The sequence below is a fragment of the Vidua chalybeata genome, chromosome 3 (genome assembly GCF_026979565.1).
Source record: "Vidua chalybeata isolate OUT-0048 chromosome 3, bVidCha1 merged haplotype, whole genome shotgun sequence".
NCBI lineage: Eukaryota > Metazoa > Chordata > Aves > Passeriformes > Viduidae > Vidua > Vidua chalybeata.
This window is the reverse complement of record NC_071532.1, coordinates 27,470,360-27,487,028: the sequence shown is the minus strand read 5'-3', so window position 1 is coordinate 27,487,028 and position 16,669 is coordinate 27,470,360. Positions and strand designations below refer to the sequence as shown.

General features: G+C 41.8%; 1 protein-coding gene across 2 annotated transcripts in view; it reads right to left on the bottom strand.

Moving 5' to 3' along the window:
* Positions 1 to 366: 366 nt before the first annotated feature.
* The window catches only part of PKDCC (protein kinase domain containing, cytoplasmic), a 36,357-nt gene continuing 20,054 nt past the window's right edge, over positions 367 to 16,669 (bottom strand). Inside the window, exons 4-7 of one of the 2 annotated variants that reach the window (XM_053939538.1) lie at positions 13,900 to 13,949; positions 12,967 to 13,074; positions 3,180 to 3,353; positions 367 to 1,624 (exon numbers count right to left, since the gene is read on the bottom strand). In XM_053939538.1, coding sequence (XP_053795513.1) covers positions 1,539 to 1,624; positions 3,180 to 3,353; positions 12,967 to 13,074; positions 13,900 to 13,949 — 418 coding nt within the window. In that variant the 3' untranslated portion in view covers positions 367 to 1,538. Of the gene's footprint in view, positions 1,625 to 3,179; positions 3,354 to 12,966; positions 13,075 to 13,899; positions 13,980 to 16,669 lie in introns of both variants that reach the window. The other variant, XM_053939536.1, reaches the window with a different exon arrangement.

The window sequence follows — 16,669 nt, the reverse complement described above, 5'->3', positions numbered from 1 at the left end:
CTGGCTCTCCTGCTCTCCTTCCCTGCCCTCCCTGGCAGGAGCTGCTGCCCAGCTTCCCTTTTGGCCCAACAAGCAACTCTATCAAGTCCTGCTCTCACCATTGCCCCTTCCAAGTGCTAAAAGGCTGATACCAACCTAAGGCAGAGCAGAGCAGCAAAGGCTGCTCAACCACTGCCTGCTAACCATGACTCACTTTGTGACAGGCACCACACAGGCAAAGCCACCAAGTACTCCAGCCACTAACAGACCCTTCTCTGGGAGACACTGGAACAACCTCAGTCCTTTATGGAAAAAATATCCCAGGTTTACATTTACATACAATACATTGAATTGAGACATTTATTTGAAACACAAACACACAAAAACAAAGAATAAAAGAAATTTTATTTATCTTTTTTTTTTTTTACAAAAATAAACAATTTGAGAAACAAAAGCACATTTTTTCCTGACTGTACAAACTACAAAACAGTATGACATTGGTCACTTTAGCATTTACTTCATTGCTTTCACTGAAAGCAAATTCTCTAGACACACCCTGCCTTTAAGATGCATTTTATATAGAATTAAGGCTAGCATTCATTTGACATCATTAAGGTAATTTACTTCATTGACTCTATGAATCAGCAAGCAATGCCTTAGAAAACCAAGGACCTGATGATAAAAGGTATGAATAACTGCAAGATAGTAATTAAATGAATACTGTTCAACCAGCTGGACTGTTTTGCCAGTCTGTCAAAGATGTGGCTTCCTGAACAATTCAAACTGATTCAACAAAAGTCTTAAGCACAGGCTTAATTGTAAGCATATGCTCAGGCCTATCCAGCAAAGCACTCAGCACTTGGGTAAGCCCCTGCCCTTTCAGTGGGACTATTCATATGCTTATGTGATTTGCTAGATCCACAAAATGGCTCTTTCAAATTAAAAATGAAACTTTATGATAACATTGGAAGCAAAAATGAAAATTAGTTGCAGTCTTGCAATTCTAAACATAAGCAATTCCTTCCGTTAGACAAATATGCCGGCATTGCGTGTTCCATAGCTTGAACACAAATGCTGATTGTCCTCAGCAACGTTTGCTATTCAGCAGACAAACTGATACGCTTCAGTTCCTCTGTTGTGATTGTACGTGCCCAAATAAATACCAGTGTGGAGGATACAGGCTTCCCAGAGAAATTATCAGCTTTCACCCCTGGACACACATGTATAGGTCAGAAATGTTATGCTAACCTTGCTTAGAAGAGCCAGAGCTGCCAGCTGATTTATAACCAAAATTATATTCTAACAGTGTATCATCTCTTGTACTTTGCTTTGGGTTGTTTTGCTTTTTTTTTAAATCACATTTTCAAAATCTTGTTTTATTGCACATTCATCCTGGTCATGCAGGTTATTTCTTTAAAGTTTCCTTTAGCACTCTATAGATTAGAATGAGTAATAGTGCAATTATTTTCCGGCCACAGCCGCCTTCTACCTAACAGCTGCCTATATTTATACACAAACAGCTCTTATCACTCACGTGTCAGACTGAGCCACTTTAGGTGTCAGTCTGTCACCTTCACATATGTTATCTTGTCAGGATCAGGCACAATATGATTTGAGGCCATCTTGAAGAAGACAAGCTGTCGACCTGCATTAAATAGGAAAGAGGAGGAAGGGGAAAATATTTAGAAGTGATGAGCAAAAGGTTGCCTACCTTAAAATGCTGACACTTCAAATTCTACTTCAACCTATGCATTCTTCAGGCCATGCAAGACTGAACTCTCTCTTAACTTCAGCTGTTATAAACCTGAATTGTTTTTGTCTAAAATGACACCGAAGTTCCCCTGGTTTCAGTATCTTTACTCTTACCTAATTATGGTCAAGATACAGCTGTGCTCAGCTAGCACAGTAAATGAAAGAAAGGTCTGGAGACTTTCATACAAATTCCATGGGGTCTTTAAAAAAGTATTTTGAGACTCCCACTGATAAAAACAGGCTTGGGTTGAGGGCTTAAATGAAGGACATTGGTTTGACTGTGCAGAAGCAGAATCATATTTGCATGCTTGATCTTTACAAAACTGATCAGTGCAATGTGTATGAAACATGACTTTCTCTGAAACAGCTCTTGCTGATCACTTTGTAACTCTGGGCTGGAACAAGGTTTCTAGTCCTCAGATAAAAAGCAGCAGCAAGTGACAACAGCCTGGGTAGCATAAGGCACCTGCTGCATGTATATCCAAGGCCAGTGGGGGCTGAATCTGGCAAGGTTTCTTTGTTTGGTGTTTGTGGGAGCCACAGCACAGCTCTTCTATCTCCCCACACTCACTGACCTGGCACCTTATTCACACTCCTGCCTCCCAACAAGCTCCTGCTGCCCCACAGACCTGCAAAATCCCTTCCTTTCCTTGCAGCACATAGATGCACTCCATATCTGCTGTACTTCTGCCTTCCCTCTCTAAACTTGAGAAAATCAAATGCTATTTGCTCCCAGCCTGCCTCTCTAGGGGGCTCCCATAACACTATTTTCTTTAAAAGTATTACATGGCAAATGGGATGCCTTAACTACTGAGCAAATTTCCAAGCTGCAGGTTTCAGGGACTCAAGTGGTCGTGCCTCAGGAATGGTATGGCAAAGAGAATGACAAATAAGACTACAAATATTGCTGTCAAGTCCCATTTGCTTTTAATATTGTAACCTGAGATAGAAGCTGCTCTAAACTTCCTATGAATTTCCCTGTGCCAGAATAAATATTTTTTTAGTATATCAATTAACTTCAATATTCCAACTACAGATGGTCTGACATGATGACCTAGTAGTCACTGGTTAGCCATAGACAAGGTTAATAGGAATTAGATTTTACTTGGTTCCATGGAAGTGCTTGTTCACAGCTCCCAGAAGCACAAAAATGCAAAAAAAATAACATTTCATATCCTGTGGTTTGGTAACCTGGGATCCTCCTGCTTAGTCCTCTAGTACCAGCTCCTGTGAGCCTGTCTGTAGTTTCTGCTCTCCTGACAGCTGGCAAAGACAAACCTCACCAAAAAAGAAGCTGCCTCAGCTGAACCTTCAGAAACTACCTCACTTCTAGATGCTGCTCCTGGCTCCCACAGCCCAGCACAATACACTCCACTAGCTCTATTAAAACACTTAGAGCAGCCAGAATAGGTGACCCAGTTCTGCTCTCCACAGCATCCAGGACCTACCTGTCCAAGTCGTCTGGTTAGTCAGAACAAAAGCTTTGCACTGGGAGTAGCTGTCACAGATCTCAATGGCTTCGTTGACATCAAACACGGAGAGGAGGCAGCCCTTGTGATGGTAGGATGGCCAGCATCTGTAGTTCTCATCAGGAATAAAGGCTTCAGGCACCCGTCTGTACTCTGCAAATAGGAGCAAAGCAGTGGTTGGAAAGCTCCAGTAAACTGGCTGGTTTTAACAGGCAAGGTTTATTAGAACAGCTTAGGAGCTGGATATATGATGGAAAAGCTGACGGTTTAGACTGTACCAGCTCTGGTTTACTCCCAAACGTGTTTATAGCTCTGCACTTTCCTTTCCTTTTCCTTTCCTCCTTTCTTCTCACCTTTTTCTCCAGAAAGCATCTGTAAATAAACAGTCTGTGCAAAAAACCCCTTCCCCTTCCCCACTGCGGAGGCAAGGCTTTGGTTTTATTAGGAGTTTTACAGGAAGAATGCCCCATTGAATAAACAGCATCCACTTGAATGAACTGACTCACTGTCCTACTTCTCAACAGTGAGCAGGATTGTCGGGGTGAGACCTGACCAGGCGTTCCCAGCCCTCCCTCTCCCTCAGAAGAGCATGCTATTTTTCTCTGGCTCCTTTAGAGAAGGAAGAAAAGACAGGCTTTTAATTAAGCAAACTTTTTTTGCTTGCTCGGATTAGGACAAAAGAGGAGTCGCTTGATGGGCCTCTGAAGAGAAGGCAGGGGGGGAAAGTAGCAGGAGCATGTCAGCGTGGTCCTCGCCCAGCGCCTCCGCTCTGCCCCACCGACTGCTCCTCTCCCTTGGCTGCCGTTCAGTCTCACTTGCCTTTATGAGCTGCCTCTTGTTCTCTGTTCACAGCTCCTCTCACTTTCCCAGCCACTAACAGGGCTTTCTCTAATGAATGCATCAGCAAATTCAACTGATCATTTATAAACATTTCTATTTAGCCTCCAGACGCACAAATTAATGGTTCCCTCCTGTCTCTCCTCCCCACGTCCTATTCAAAAAACTAAATACATTCTATATTTCTTCTAATTGTATCTATTATGGAAACCAGAGCTGCCTGCCCTGACTCACAGTCTATTCTTAAGTCACTTTGGTTCAGGCATTTTCTGACTGCTCTGCTGATTCAGCCTGCTAATATTTCATACAGCACACTGTATGAACACCACTGAGTCAAAGGCAAATGTGTCTGCTACTCCAAACTGTCAATATTTCAACTGGGAAAAGAAGTGCACATTCACGAGTGCTCATTCTCACCACACAGTCTGGAATAGTTGGAAACAAATATAGTAAATACATTCTATTTTAAGCCCTAGCTCATTTAAAATATCATAAGAAACATTCCCAAACAAGAAGTAAAATCAGAGCTGATCATGTCCCAGTTAAATCAAAAGCAAAATGTTTTCTTAATTCAGGAAATGCAGATTCATGCACAAGAAAAAAAAATCAAAATGTAGTTCCACATTATGACTGGTCATTTCTCCATAAAAAATATTTATGCATTTCTTCTGAAGAGAAGTCAGAGCATAAATCAAACTGTTGTCTAGGTAAAAGTCCCTTTTTTCCCAGTTTCTGTATCAACTGTAGCGTAACAATAATTGAATGTAACAGAATATTCTCTTGTCTTCACATGGAACTGCTGAGTATTGATTTGTACCTCACAGCCTAGGACAGTAAAATGATGTGCAGAAATTAAAAGCAAAAAAAATCCCTGTCATTAGCACTGTATGTAACCATTTGTATCAGCACACATGCTATGTTGACTGGATATAAAATGTGATTATCCACAGCTCCTCTTTGCATACCACAGAACGGCCACCTCACACTGCACTGTGCCAAGCCCCATGCCACAGGGGGGCATTCACAGGATGGTCCTTGCTGTAGCAGCAGGAGATGAAGCATCTGCCTGATTCTCCATGTCAGCAGGGAGCATGTCCCAGCCCTTCTCCAGGGCACTTTGGGAGTCTGACAGGCTCCACGCTGGGGCTGGGAGGAAGCTGTGGCATCCCTCAGCACACCATCACAGCACTAAGACCAGCCCTACATCACATCATGTGTTTTTCTTCAGGCAAGGGAGAAAGGCCACCTTGAGGACCCTTATTTAATATTTAAAATATTTAAACTCCTCTGAGCACAGATATGCTTCTTAATAGGCCTAAGGCACTTCCCTTCTCCTTAGCACTGCTCCCAATTCAGCTCTCAGGGGTTTAGGCTCTCAGCTCACATACACAGACTTCAAAAGAGTAGCAGTGATTTGGCAGTAGGAGATAAAGTTCTCCCTTTCCATTGCCTTTTCCAAGGTGGCCAAGCCTGGCAAATCATCTGGGCAGCTCAGACACATTAATCAACGGAGTTGAACCAGCAGTAACTGTGATGGCAAAGTCCTGGTTTGAGTCTGCAAGAGAGGATGGAAAAAGCCATGCAAGGGGAGTGTCACCACACAGCAGAGCCCTGTGGCTGTCCCTTCTCTCCTCACTGTTCCCTGACATGAGGGAAAGCTGTTCTGACATGAGGGAAAGCCACAAGCATCTCCAGTGACTCATGGGAACAGCTAACAGGCACATGGCAGTGTGACACAGATGCAAAGAGCATTTTCCTTTGGCTGTGAGATCACCAAGCACCACGCAGGTGGAAACACTGCCACTGGAATCTGAGGGAAGGCACACCATCACACGGGCTCCACAAGGGCAGCTTCTGGCCGGGCCTCCAACTGGCAGGAGCCACTGGATACCTGCAATCTGGGGACTGCTGCCCACAGGGAGGGGAGGAAGCAGTGAGTGGAAAGGCAGGAAGGCAGCCCCTGTGGCTGGCATGGCAAACAGCAACAATGGCTGCCTGGGAGTGCCTTCCCTTAGGAGCATCCCAATGGGATGGCAGCCACAAGGAGTGGAGAGCAGGATATGTGATGGCCCTGCACCCAGGTTCCTGCTCCCACACCAGCCATGCACTTCTGCTTGCCCTGGGAAGCCAACATGGGACCTCCTGTTAAATTATTTCAGTCAGAACTGATCAGAAACTCATTGCAACACCAATCAAGTGATGGTCTAAACTGCACTTCTCTTCAAAACTCACTCCATCTCCAGCAGAGCAAGGCAGCTGCCTTGCCCATTTGCATGGTAAAGGCAAGTATCCCTGGAATCTCTTACTTGCATATTGTTGATTTAGGGAGCTTACCCTTTAGCCCTTATTTGTATGAGTTGTGAAGAAATGCACTCCTTTCACGTGAACTAGAAGGACCCTCCTGAAGGATGCTCCTCCACTGACATGTGTCCCAGCAATGACATTAGGTCCAGCCTTCAGCAGAGCTGGGCTTCCCCTACACCTTTAAATTGGACACCACAGTGCAGCTACTCAATTAAGCAGTACTCCAATGGTTTAAAGACAGCTCCAGCTCACGTTTTTGTCCTGCCCAGACCTGGAACTTGCTTAAATGGAGTCCTTGGAATTTGAAGGCTCACAGCAGTAAATCACATCATAAAAAGGTCAAAGTTCTGGTCAATTTCCAGACTAATGGTGTTTAAAACCAATAAATGCTTGCCTAATACTATAAATGCAGTCATAAATTTACACTTTTGTGTACATACACATAGCTTGACAGAGAGTACATAAAGTCTATCAAGGTAATGGCAAGGAATAGATCAGAGAAATGCAAGGTATTCCTACTGGTATCAGCAGAAAAAGAATCCTTTCCTCCATCTACTAATTTTGTGAGGATTAAAGCAAATAAATGCAGTGCAGTAAGCCTGATCTTGATGTCACTTACAATGGGTTTAATCCAGAGTTTAACACAGGGGAGGTAATACAAGAGCTCACAGTTACAAAGACAGATTCTACTCCAAAGCATGTTTTCTTGTAAACATTTTGGAGCTTCAAGATACTTTGCTATGCTGAAGCCAGGCAATCCTAAAAAGTTTTGTTTTGTGATAGCTTTTATAGTTTTAAATATTTTTACGTGGTTGTGCTGATCAATCAAAACATGCTGCTTTGATCCGGCCAAAATCTCAGAAGTTTCTTGCCACGTTAGTCACATCCCCATGATGGCCACACTGATCCTCAATTGTTGTGACAACTAAGAGAGGCATCTTTAAAAGCAATCTGCAGCATCACTGACCAGTGCAAGAGCTATAAAAAAAAGCCAATGCTTTAAATTCTCATTCTATTTTTTTTTCCATCAAAAACCACCTGCATTGTCCCAAAGCCGACTACAATCTATAAACATACTCATTTTCACTGTACTAGACTGAATCATATAAAGAGCTCCACAAGTATATAATAAACTATGTGAAACCACCTGTGGTTTCCCCCTTTTAGCCTGTCTGAATCACACTAAATCTGACTTTAATCAGTCCTAATGACCGTTTATTTCAGCCACAGCAGCCAGACTGCATTTTTACTACCAACTACAGCTACTTGTTGGAGATTTGCCCAGTTCTCTTATCACCTGCCAATATACTGTGGGTCAATGACAGAGACACAGCCACGTTCATCCTTGAGGGAAAACTTGTGTTTCTCCTTTTTCTCCCTCCTTTTTTCCTCCAGTCTCAAGAGGAACACTGGCAGTCGACTCTGGAATTGCTTTTAATTGCTTTGCTCACAAGTAAGCAGAAAGAGTCTGATCCTGCCAATATCAGCAAAAAATGGTATTGAGCAGTGTTTTGCTCTACAAACAGTCCCTTCTGATTCCCAGAGAGCTTTTGGAGAACAGCACTGGATCCAAAAGATACAATAATACACTGATGTTTTTAGTATGCTTCATTTTATGCTGAACTTTTCCTCATGTTCCAATACCTCACATTTACGCACGCTTCTGACAACAGGCTCCTCGAAGCACCCTGCACGGTTTGCTACAGAGAGCGACTTTTTGGTATGTCTGAGGCAGCGAGAGGGCAGGCCTGTCCCGCGGGCCTCTGCTTTCAATCAGGCCTGACTCATCCCAACTGTTTGGAAAGACAGGCTGGCCTGGCAGGACACGGCTTTGCCATCAGAGCAGGAGATAGCTCCGCTCCTTTGGGGAGCGTTTCAGCTTCCTGCGCGCGGGCCGGGAGCCTCGTCGCTTGGTGTGCGCTTCCATTGTGCTGGCAGTAGAGCCATATTTAAATCAGAATGCAGGCTGTCACCAAAACACAAGTAAATAACGAGAGGAACGACATGTTCCCTTATATTTTATTCCTGTTAACATGACACAGCTGGAGCATTTTTCCTGCCTCATGCCCCACATCCTGGGGAGCTGTTCCATACCCACAGCCACCTCTGTGGTACACACCAATTTACCAAAGGCAACAGGCCCAAAATGTCCTACAGATGCTTAAACATTGCACATGGTCCACTCAATCATAAAAACAAGGATGCTGATGATGGACAAGCCAGAAGTTGCCTAGGGTCATGTGTTGGGGTATTTAAGCTTGAAGACAATGTCCACAGGATTTATAAAAGACACTTGGCGACTTCTTTAGTGTTTTGGAAGGGAACTGAGGACCTCAGCAGAAAGTATTATGCTGTGCAGTGCCAAGTTGGACAGGGAGAAGTTTAGCAACAGCAGAACACATTGCTCAGGGAACAGGGTAAATGCACAGCAGTGGAGATACAAGTGAGCAACAAGCAACTGGTTGTGGTCACTGCAGAGACTCACTGAACTGCCAGCATCACATGGGTGCAAAGGAACCTGCTCCTGTGTTCCTGTGTGCTGGGATTGCCTGGCTCCTAATGTGAGAGCCCTCCCAGCAAGGCAGGGTGCAAAGGGAGACTTTCTGCCCTGTGCACCTTTCCCCCTCAGTCCTTAGGGCTCTGGGAAAGGGACACCAAAGGCACATGTATAAAGTTAATTTTAAAAAATATAAAGCTGATAAGATTTATTATCATATATTTTCAATAGAGCAGGAATCTGGGCTGCAGTTTGTTCCTGATTTCAATAATTCTTGGGTAGATTTACAAATTCCTAAGCAGGTTGCTATAGTGACCCTGCAGAATATTTTTTTCAGAACACTGTTGTACTGTAAATATTTACATACAGCATAATCCTGCCAAATTGTCTTGAGACAAAGGAAAACACAACGTGTCTTTGCTTTATGTCCAGCCTTCCAGCTTTTTTAGCTTTGAGAATGTGCTTTCAGCTAACAACAGCAGCTAATTACAGCTTTCTATGGGCTTGCACACCCCCAGACCTAATAATGGGTCATTTATTAGCTTTAATGAATAACAAAGCTATCCGATTTACAAGTGTTAGCTGATTTCACGCATTTCTGAGTAAATTCTGAGTTAACTGAAGGGCTGGGGCTTAGCTCAAGGGCCAGATACTTGGTACAAATCACTGTCACTTGAATAAAGTAATAAAATCTTTGATACTGGGGCATGACTTTACTGATGAACATCAGTAGTTTTTTTATAGTCTCCGTAATCTGGATAATTAATGGAATGATTTAATCATTTTTAGATAACATATGTCAGAAGAAATACATGGTTCCTGTTTTAATTCACATTCTTCTGGATTCCAGCAGGAGAGGCCAACAGCCAATGGAAAACAAAAGCATTTGTTCCTGGTGTTGTTTTAAATGCTGCAATGCTCCCATATCAACATGAACAGCAGTGTGATTTATGATTGCAGAACACATACACAGCTATCAAATGTCTCCCACGCCTCTACTCTAGGATACTAAACCAAAGTCCACAGCATAATATAATTTACAGCACTATAAAAGCTTTACAACTGAAGCACAGTGAAAGCTTAATATCCAAGACTTTCTGTAATATGACTATGTCATCTTGTTAAACTTTATTGATGGGAACACTAGGGCTGACAAGAACTTTCTTCATGCCACTTCCCTACTGCTTATCAATATCACCTTTCTCACTTTGTAGTGTTCATAGGAGGAGGTCTTCCTTTCAAAAACATAAGTTCACATAGATAACACACTGTTTCCTCAAGGTTAATGTTTTAGTTATGGCCTTACATGACATGCCCAAGATCATGATCTTGTCTTTCCTACTATGAATTTACAATGGTCTATCCAAGATAATGCCTAATTCCAAGCATTTAAGACCTAAGACAAATTCTGAAGCTTCTGTAGTTTCTTTTCAAAACCTGAACCTTCTGTAGTTTCTTTTCAAAACCAAACCAAACCAAACTTTAAAATTCTTGGATCTGAATTCTCCTCCTGTTCTTTTAGGATTTCAAAATAGGTCGTGCGCCAGAAAGGCCTTATTTCCTCACTAAACCTTTAGATGCCAGGAGATTGGCATCAGAAATTCCCATCATTTCTACTATTTGTGAGAGCAAAAGTCCCGGGAGTGAGTCACCTTGTGAGAGTTTTATCATCTGGAGCAATATGGATGCAAACTTGTGCCTCCCCAATCTTGGCACCCATTGGGGTATGAAGGCAAAGCTGATTAACTCCAATCTGGCCTGAGAACCAAATGATCACCTTTAATTTTATCTTAACTTGGCACTGAGCTGAAAAACACCCTTCTTGAACTTTGTCTATGCCACAGAGCAACACAGAAAACATTTTATAAAATCATGCAATCTTAAAAATATTTTTTGTCCAAACAAAAAAACAAAGCAGGATCTCAACCTACAGCTTGGGAAAATATCCCAATTGTTCCTTTTCATCCCTGTCTACCCCTCTACCAAGATCTATAGAAAATATTCCATCTGGTCAGCTGTTCAGCCTTGGTTTCAGGGTGAGGATGCAATCTCAGCTGGGAGCATCCTACCAGTAAAAGAGGCTGATTACCTGGACACCACTCCCTTCCGGGACACCTGTCATCCTCTCCTGCAACTCCACTGTACCACAGGAGAATTCCATTATCTTAGAATAAATTCTAATTAATAATTTCTAATTCCATAATCTCTGGATTGAAAATTTTAAAAATGAATTCCAACGCAGTATTAGTATCAGATATCAGTCAAATATCAGTTGAGGAAAGATTATGGTTGGAAATTAAAATTATAAAAGTGGGTATATAGGCACATTTTAGCCCTCATGATACGACTACTTTATATTTGTCTGGCATGGAAAGGGAGTCTTAAAATAGAAATGAGATTACAACACCTTTTCTGCTTGGTTAAAGTGGCCTTAGAACAAACTAGAAACAGGTCTGCACATCTTAAAGGCACAGCAGCTAAGACTTAGAACACATCTTATCTAATTTCTATTAAGATACCCAATTCCTCAGGCTTGTCCCTGGTTGAGAGCATTTTCCTATCAAGGAATTCAATATTACACTCACAGTATTTAATGCACATTATCCAATACGTTACACAAAGCATCTACAGATTTTCAACATCTTTGGTCACACTGTGAAGTGCCTAAGTCCATTAGCAGTGTCCTGCAAATAAAACAGGCTCCTCGCAGAGCAGGGGATTACCAACCATGAACATGGGGGTAGTGGATTCTGTGCTACGTTATCCAGGATTCTACAGAATTAAAGGAACACAAAAATGTGTAATTATTACAGCAGCTAAATATACATGGAGCTCTGCTTCGTATCCGTGGAAACCTGCACCGATACATTGACTACTGCTGTCCAAAGCTTCTCTCCTTATGAGTCTCTATAAACATGACAGATCTCTAAAACCAAAAACTTCACCTCTTCCTAATATATCAGTTAGACCTGGGATCAACCAGCATCACAGAACAACTTCAGCTCTCCTGGCACTTCTTCAACAAAGGACATGTTTGTACTATTGATTGTACTGCTGAAAATAATTTTGCTGTGTTGACAGGTATCACTCAGCACAGATGTGATGAAAAGCTGAAAATTTGAAAGTTAAATGAACACCTGCAACAATTTTCCTGCCAATTTTACAACAAAATAAATATTGAATTATTCTGATAAGTGGGTCAAATTCATCCCTAGTATCATGGCCCTTTGAGGTTAACAGAGCCACAACCAGAATGAATTTGGCTCCTGTGTCTCTTTCACTGAGCAAATGCTTCACTGAACTTTTCAAACTCCCTGTGCCAACATTCATCTTCGTTTAGAACCCATCTTTCCCTCTTTACTGAGCTTTTGCAGCAAAGCCATAATTTTCCTATCAACTTGCAGTCAATTATGTTGACAGTTTGACATGAACATTGTACGTACACAAAAATAATTTGCAAAACAGCTTTTACAATTGTTGGGCTTAATAGTCATTTCCAACACACATAATATTCTTTGACATGTACAATTCCACAGCTATCCTTCTAGGAAGAACATGCACCACTTTGTACCACAGCTTGCATAGCATACAGACATATTATGAAAAAGATACTGTTATTCAGCCTTGTTTTCATCCTATTCTTTTTTTCTGTCTTTTCATTCTATTGCTAGCAGAAGATGAGGGACACACTATTTTTCCCTCGCAAAGGAAGTAAAAATTTTAGTCTTCCAATCTATAAACATTTATGTTACAAGAAATTTGTTTTAAGTCCCAGGAAAACCATGGGGCGTTACAGCCTCATGATTGGATTCTCTCCAATATATGTTCAAGCAGGTTCTGATACTACAACAGCAGTGTGTGGGTGTGATGAAATAGGTTTTCCATAAACCTGTCATGGAGAACTCCCTTTGGATTTCCTTATTCCCATTACAGCCTGCTCACACTTATGGATGTCCAGCTACATCACACAGTGAGAAGAGTTACAGGAGGCTCCCAGGAAACAAAAAGCAGATAAAATATTGCATTATTTCAAGGACCACTGAGCTTTGATTTCTGTACATTAGCCCTTGCAAACCCCACAACAATGACAAAATTTCAAATTTTAAGTTTCAAGAAAGATGACTTTACCAGCTTTCGGCACCCGGGTTGTGTTCTGCAGGTACTCCCCACTCTTATACAGATTCAAAACTCTCTCCAGCTGAGCAGCTGTCTCATCTATTCCCCAGTGAAGTTCTCCTTTAAAAGTAGATGAAAAGAATTACTTAGATAAGGAGCAACCTGCACAGGACAAAACAAGGTTTTATTTGAATGAAGCCCTAAGCACAGGAGCTCCATGGTGCCCTGCTCCATGGCAGGGTGGTGACGTGGGCAGGAAATCCCTGAGCTCCTACAAGTCAGGTCTCACACCTGACACGGCCCAGGCATTCCAGAGGCTGACTCATCCAGATGGTAGCCCCAGGCCTGCAGGCGCAAAACACCGAGGAGAACTCCTCAGAAGAGATCAACATCAGCCAATACAGGGAACTCCAAAGCTTTGCTTGCTCATTAGCTTTAGCTTAGCATCATTTATTTTCCCTTCGGATGCACACTGGAGCAAGGCACTGAAAAATTCAGTGTCACAGGCAACTACTCTTGTCTCAAAGCCACTCCCTTGGTCATCAGTGAAGATCTATGGAAATGTCATTTGTGGCTCTGGCTCCTGAGGTATAAAACACCACTAGTATCATTGACAATGAGAAAGTATCCTGGGTTTTACCATTAAAATTTCCCTTTCCAGGAACAGAAGTTCTGCCAGACCCCACAAGGAATTGCATTCAGATGCAGTGCTGAGGTGTCAGGATGAAACAAATATCTCTGTGAAGCCTAGATAAAATCTAAAAATAGGATTTATCTGGTATATGGGCCCATTCTTGCCTTCTTGGTATGGAAGCAACTTTAACCTGGATAGAACGACCATCTAGTTCTATTGCAGTGAGCACAAAAGCAGCACCCTCCCCTCCCAACCATAATAGTTACACTAATAAAGCAACTACTTGGCATTATCATGTTTATTGTGATTACCTGTTGCATTGACTATCTTATCCAGCAATGGTCTCAGTGAGGACGGAGCACTGTGTGGAAGAAGATAGGTAAAAAAAAACCTGCAATAGAAAAGTAACCAATATTGACTTTTTTTTTTTTTTACAAGCGTTTACAAACATCTGGTAACTCCTGAACATCATAAGGAATGAAATTCCTATTGCTTACATGCCACTGACCTATTCAGGAAATATAATGGCATTCTATACTTTCTATACTCAAATAAATACATAGCTGAGACTATTCACACACAGCTGTCTAGCATACCTAGACCATGCTGCTACATACAAGGCTGCCTTGTACCTACGTGTAAATGTTCCATTAATACAGCAATTTGCTGTGAAGCCCCATGGATTGTGACTACTGGCAAAGCTGTCTGTACTTCAACAAACTAAAAGGATGCCATCAACCCCATAAATCTTGGGCTTGCTTTTTTTTCAAACCTTGAAAGTGCGTAAATTAGATTACTGTTCATTTCTAATAAGTGCAATTTCTATTTTCTTTACTACAGTTTTTTAGACTTTCAAATTAAGTGCCAGGAGAAAGCCATCTTCTATTGTTTTTACGCTGCTGGAATACAGAACGTCCTCTCTGTTCCTATAATTTATCTATAACCACGATGCATTCATGTAGATATTCACTGATGGAGGTAGAATCACAGACTGGGAGAGGTTGGAAAGCACCACTGGAGGTCAGCTAGTCCAGCCTCCCTGCTCAAGCAGGGCTCCCTAGAACAAGTTACTTAGGATTGTGTCCTCGTGGCTTTTAGATACCTACAGAGAAGGAGATTCCAAACTCGATTTTAATGATTTTTATTACAAAAGAAAAAACAATGTGCCATTACCATCCCTTGACATACATTTAATTTTCATATTCCTCCTTCAGAGTTCTACTACTCTCCCAATACTACTATCTATTGCAACTAACTCAGTGTCACAGAAACCTAAGATGGAGATGGACAGGTCAGGATCTGACAATACAAACAGAACTACTGGACATAAATATTAGCTAATGAAAAAAACAGGAACACAATTGGGAAATTGCCCTGCTTCACATCTAACTTGCAAAGCAAAGTAAACAATTTTTCATATATGGAGACCACATTGTCAAATGGAAACCCCCAGGGACTCATGCTCAGGAGGGAGACTATCAGATGCTTTACATAAGCACAAATTAGAAAATCCTGTTACTGATACCAAAAATTGATCATAGAGGCAGGTATTATTGAGCTGACACTCTATTTACACAATGAATATTTCTTTGAGAATGTAACTCCATCTTTCATCCCAAACAAAAATAATGTTTATGGTTTTCCCAAGTGAGATAATCCACTGGTAGGTTGTCCTGATGATGAGTATGAAACAGCCAATGTAAATACATACAGAAATCTAAAGAGCAGCACAACATTTGTGACAAATAATTTGTCTGGTAAACTTTAGCTCATTGTTTTTGCTTAGAGATTATCCCTAAAGCAGAGTCCAACTGATTGTGAATAGTTCTTTGCAAAAATTCAGTAGCTGTCACTAAGTTTGCTCAGTGCTGCCTGGAAGCAAGTCACGGAGGTTATTGTTTTTCCGTAGCTACAGGGCTACAGAGACATGCGACTGTTCTACTGCAAACACCCACATGTCAAATCCTGACGTGTACAGACACTGAAGTCTGCACAACTTAATTGCAAGAACATTTGTTATTCATTGATTCCAGGGCCAGTGGTATCCCCTGTGATCTGCATAACACAGACTGTCAGATCATTTTATATTTGTTCCTACAAATTGTTTCAAGAACTATCTGATCTTCATTAAAGAATTCTCAATGATGGAGAATTCATCTCAGCCATTGGTTTATAGTTCAAAATATGAATTATGTTTACTTTCAAAACTGTCAGTGCTTTGAAAACTGTTGCCCCAAACACTTGGAGGAAAACACAGTGAGACACACTTGTGACAGGAGGTAACCATCTGAAAGTCAAGATGGGCCAGTTCTTGTAGAGGTTTCTCCCAAATGTTTCCTCTCCTTTAATTATTTACCTCATAAAGAAACCAGCAAGATAGGCTTAAGTATGCTTTCAAGGTTAGGGTGTGCTATGTTTTAAAATTACAAGGGGTTTATGCATTGTTTGACATATTGCTGCTTTTGACTTCTGTCTAACAGCTTCAGAGGGCAACCTCTAAGCCTACAGCAACAGAGTGCACCTATGAAAATAACAAATTTAGCAGCCTATCCCTAATGAAGTGGGGATTTCACCTTCTGAGACAAGTGCATAGAGCTTGATGTAATGCCTTAGCATGGATGGTCACAGCCTCCCACACTGTGAATCCACCATTCAACAAAACCCCATGTCTCTATGGAATTTAGGCAAAGCAGGGGCTGAGAACACTGGGGCACTGTGCATGAAATACACACTTGAGAGCAGTTCAAAGGCAATACTAAAAACTGTATTAGAAAAGACCACTTCCTTCAGTGTGACCAGCAACCTGCCACAAGCCCACCACACCACAGACATGTCCCCACTTACAACCGAGATGGATGGGCACCTATTAAAGGCTTCTTACCCAGAAGCAGTAAAACAGTCTTAACCAAAAGCGAGCAAGCTAAGCAAGATCTTTAAGCCAAGCAAATGGAAATGGAAAATCTTGGAGGACACACTAAATACTGTGCTGCACAACTGCAGATGGCTGTCATGTGGTGCAGCCCATTTCAGTGTGGTCAGCTAATGCGATACACATGCTGGTGAGCGCCCTGTGCCCAAAGC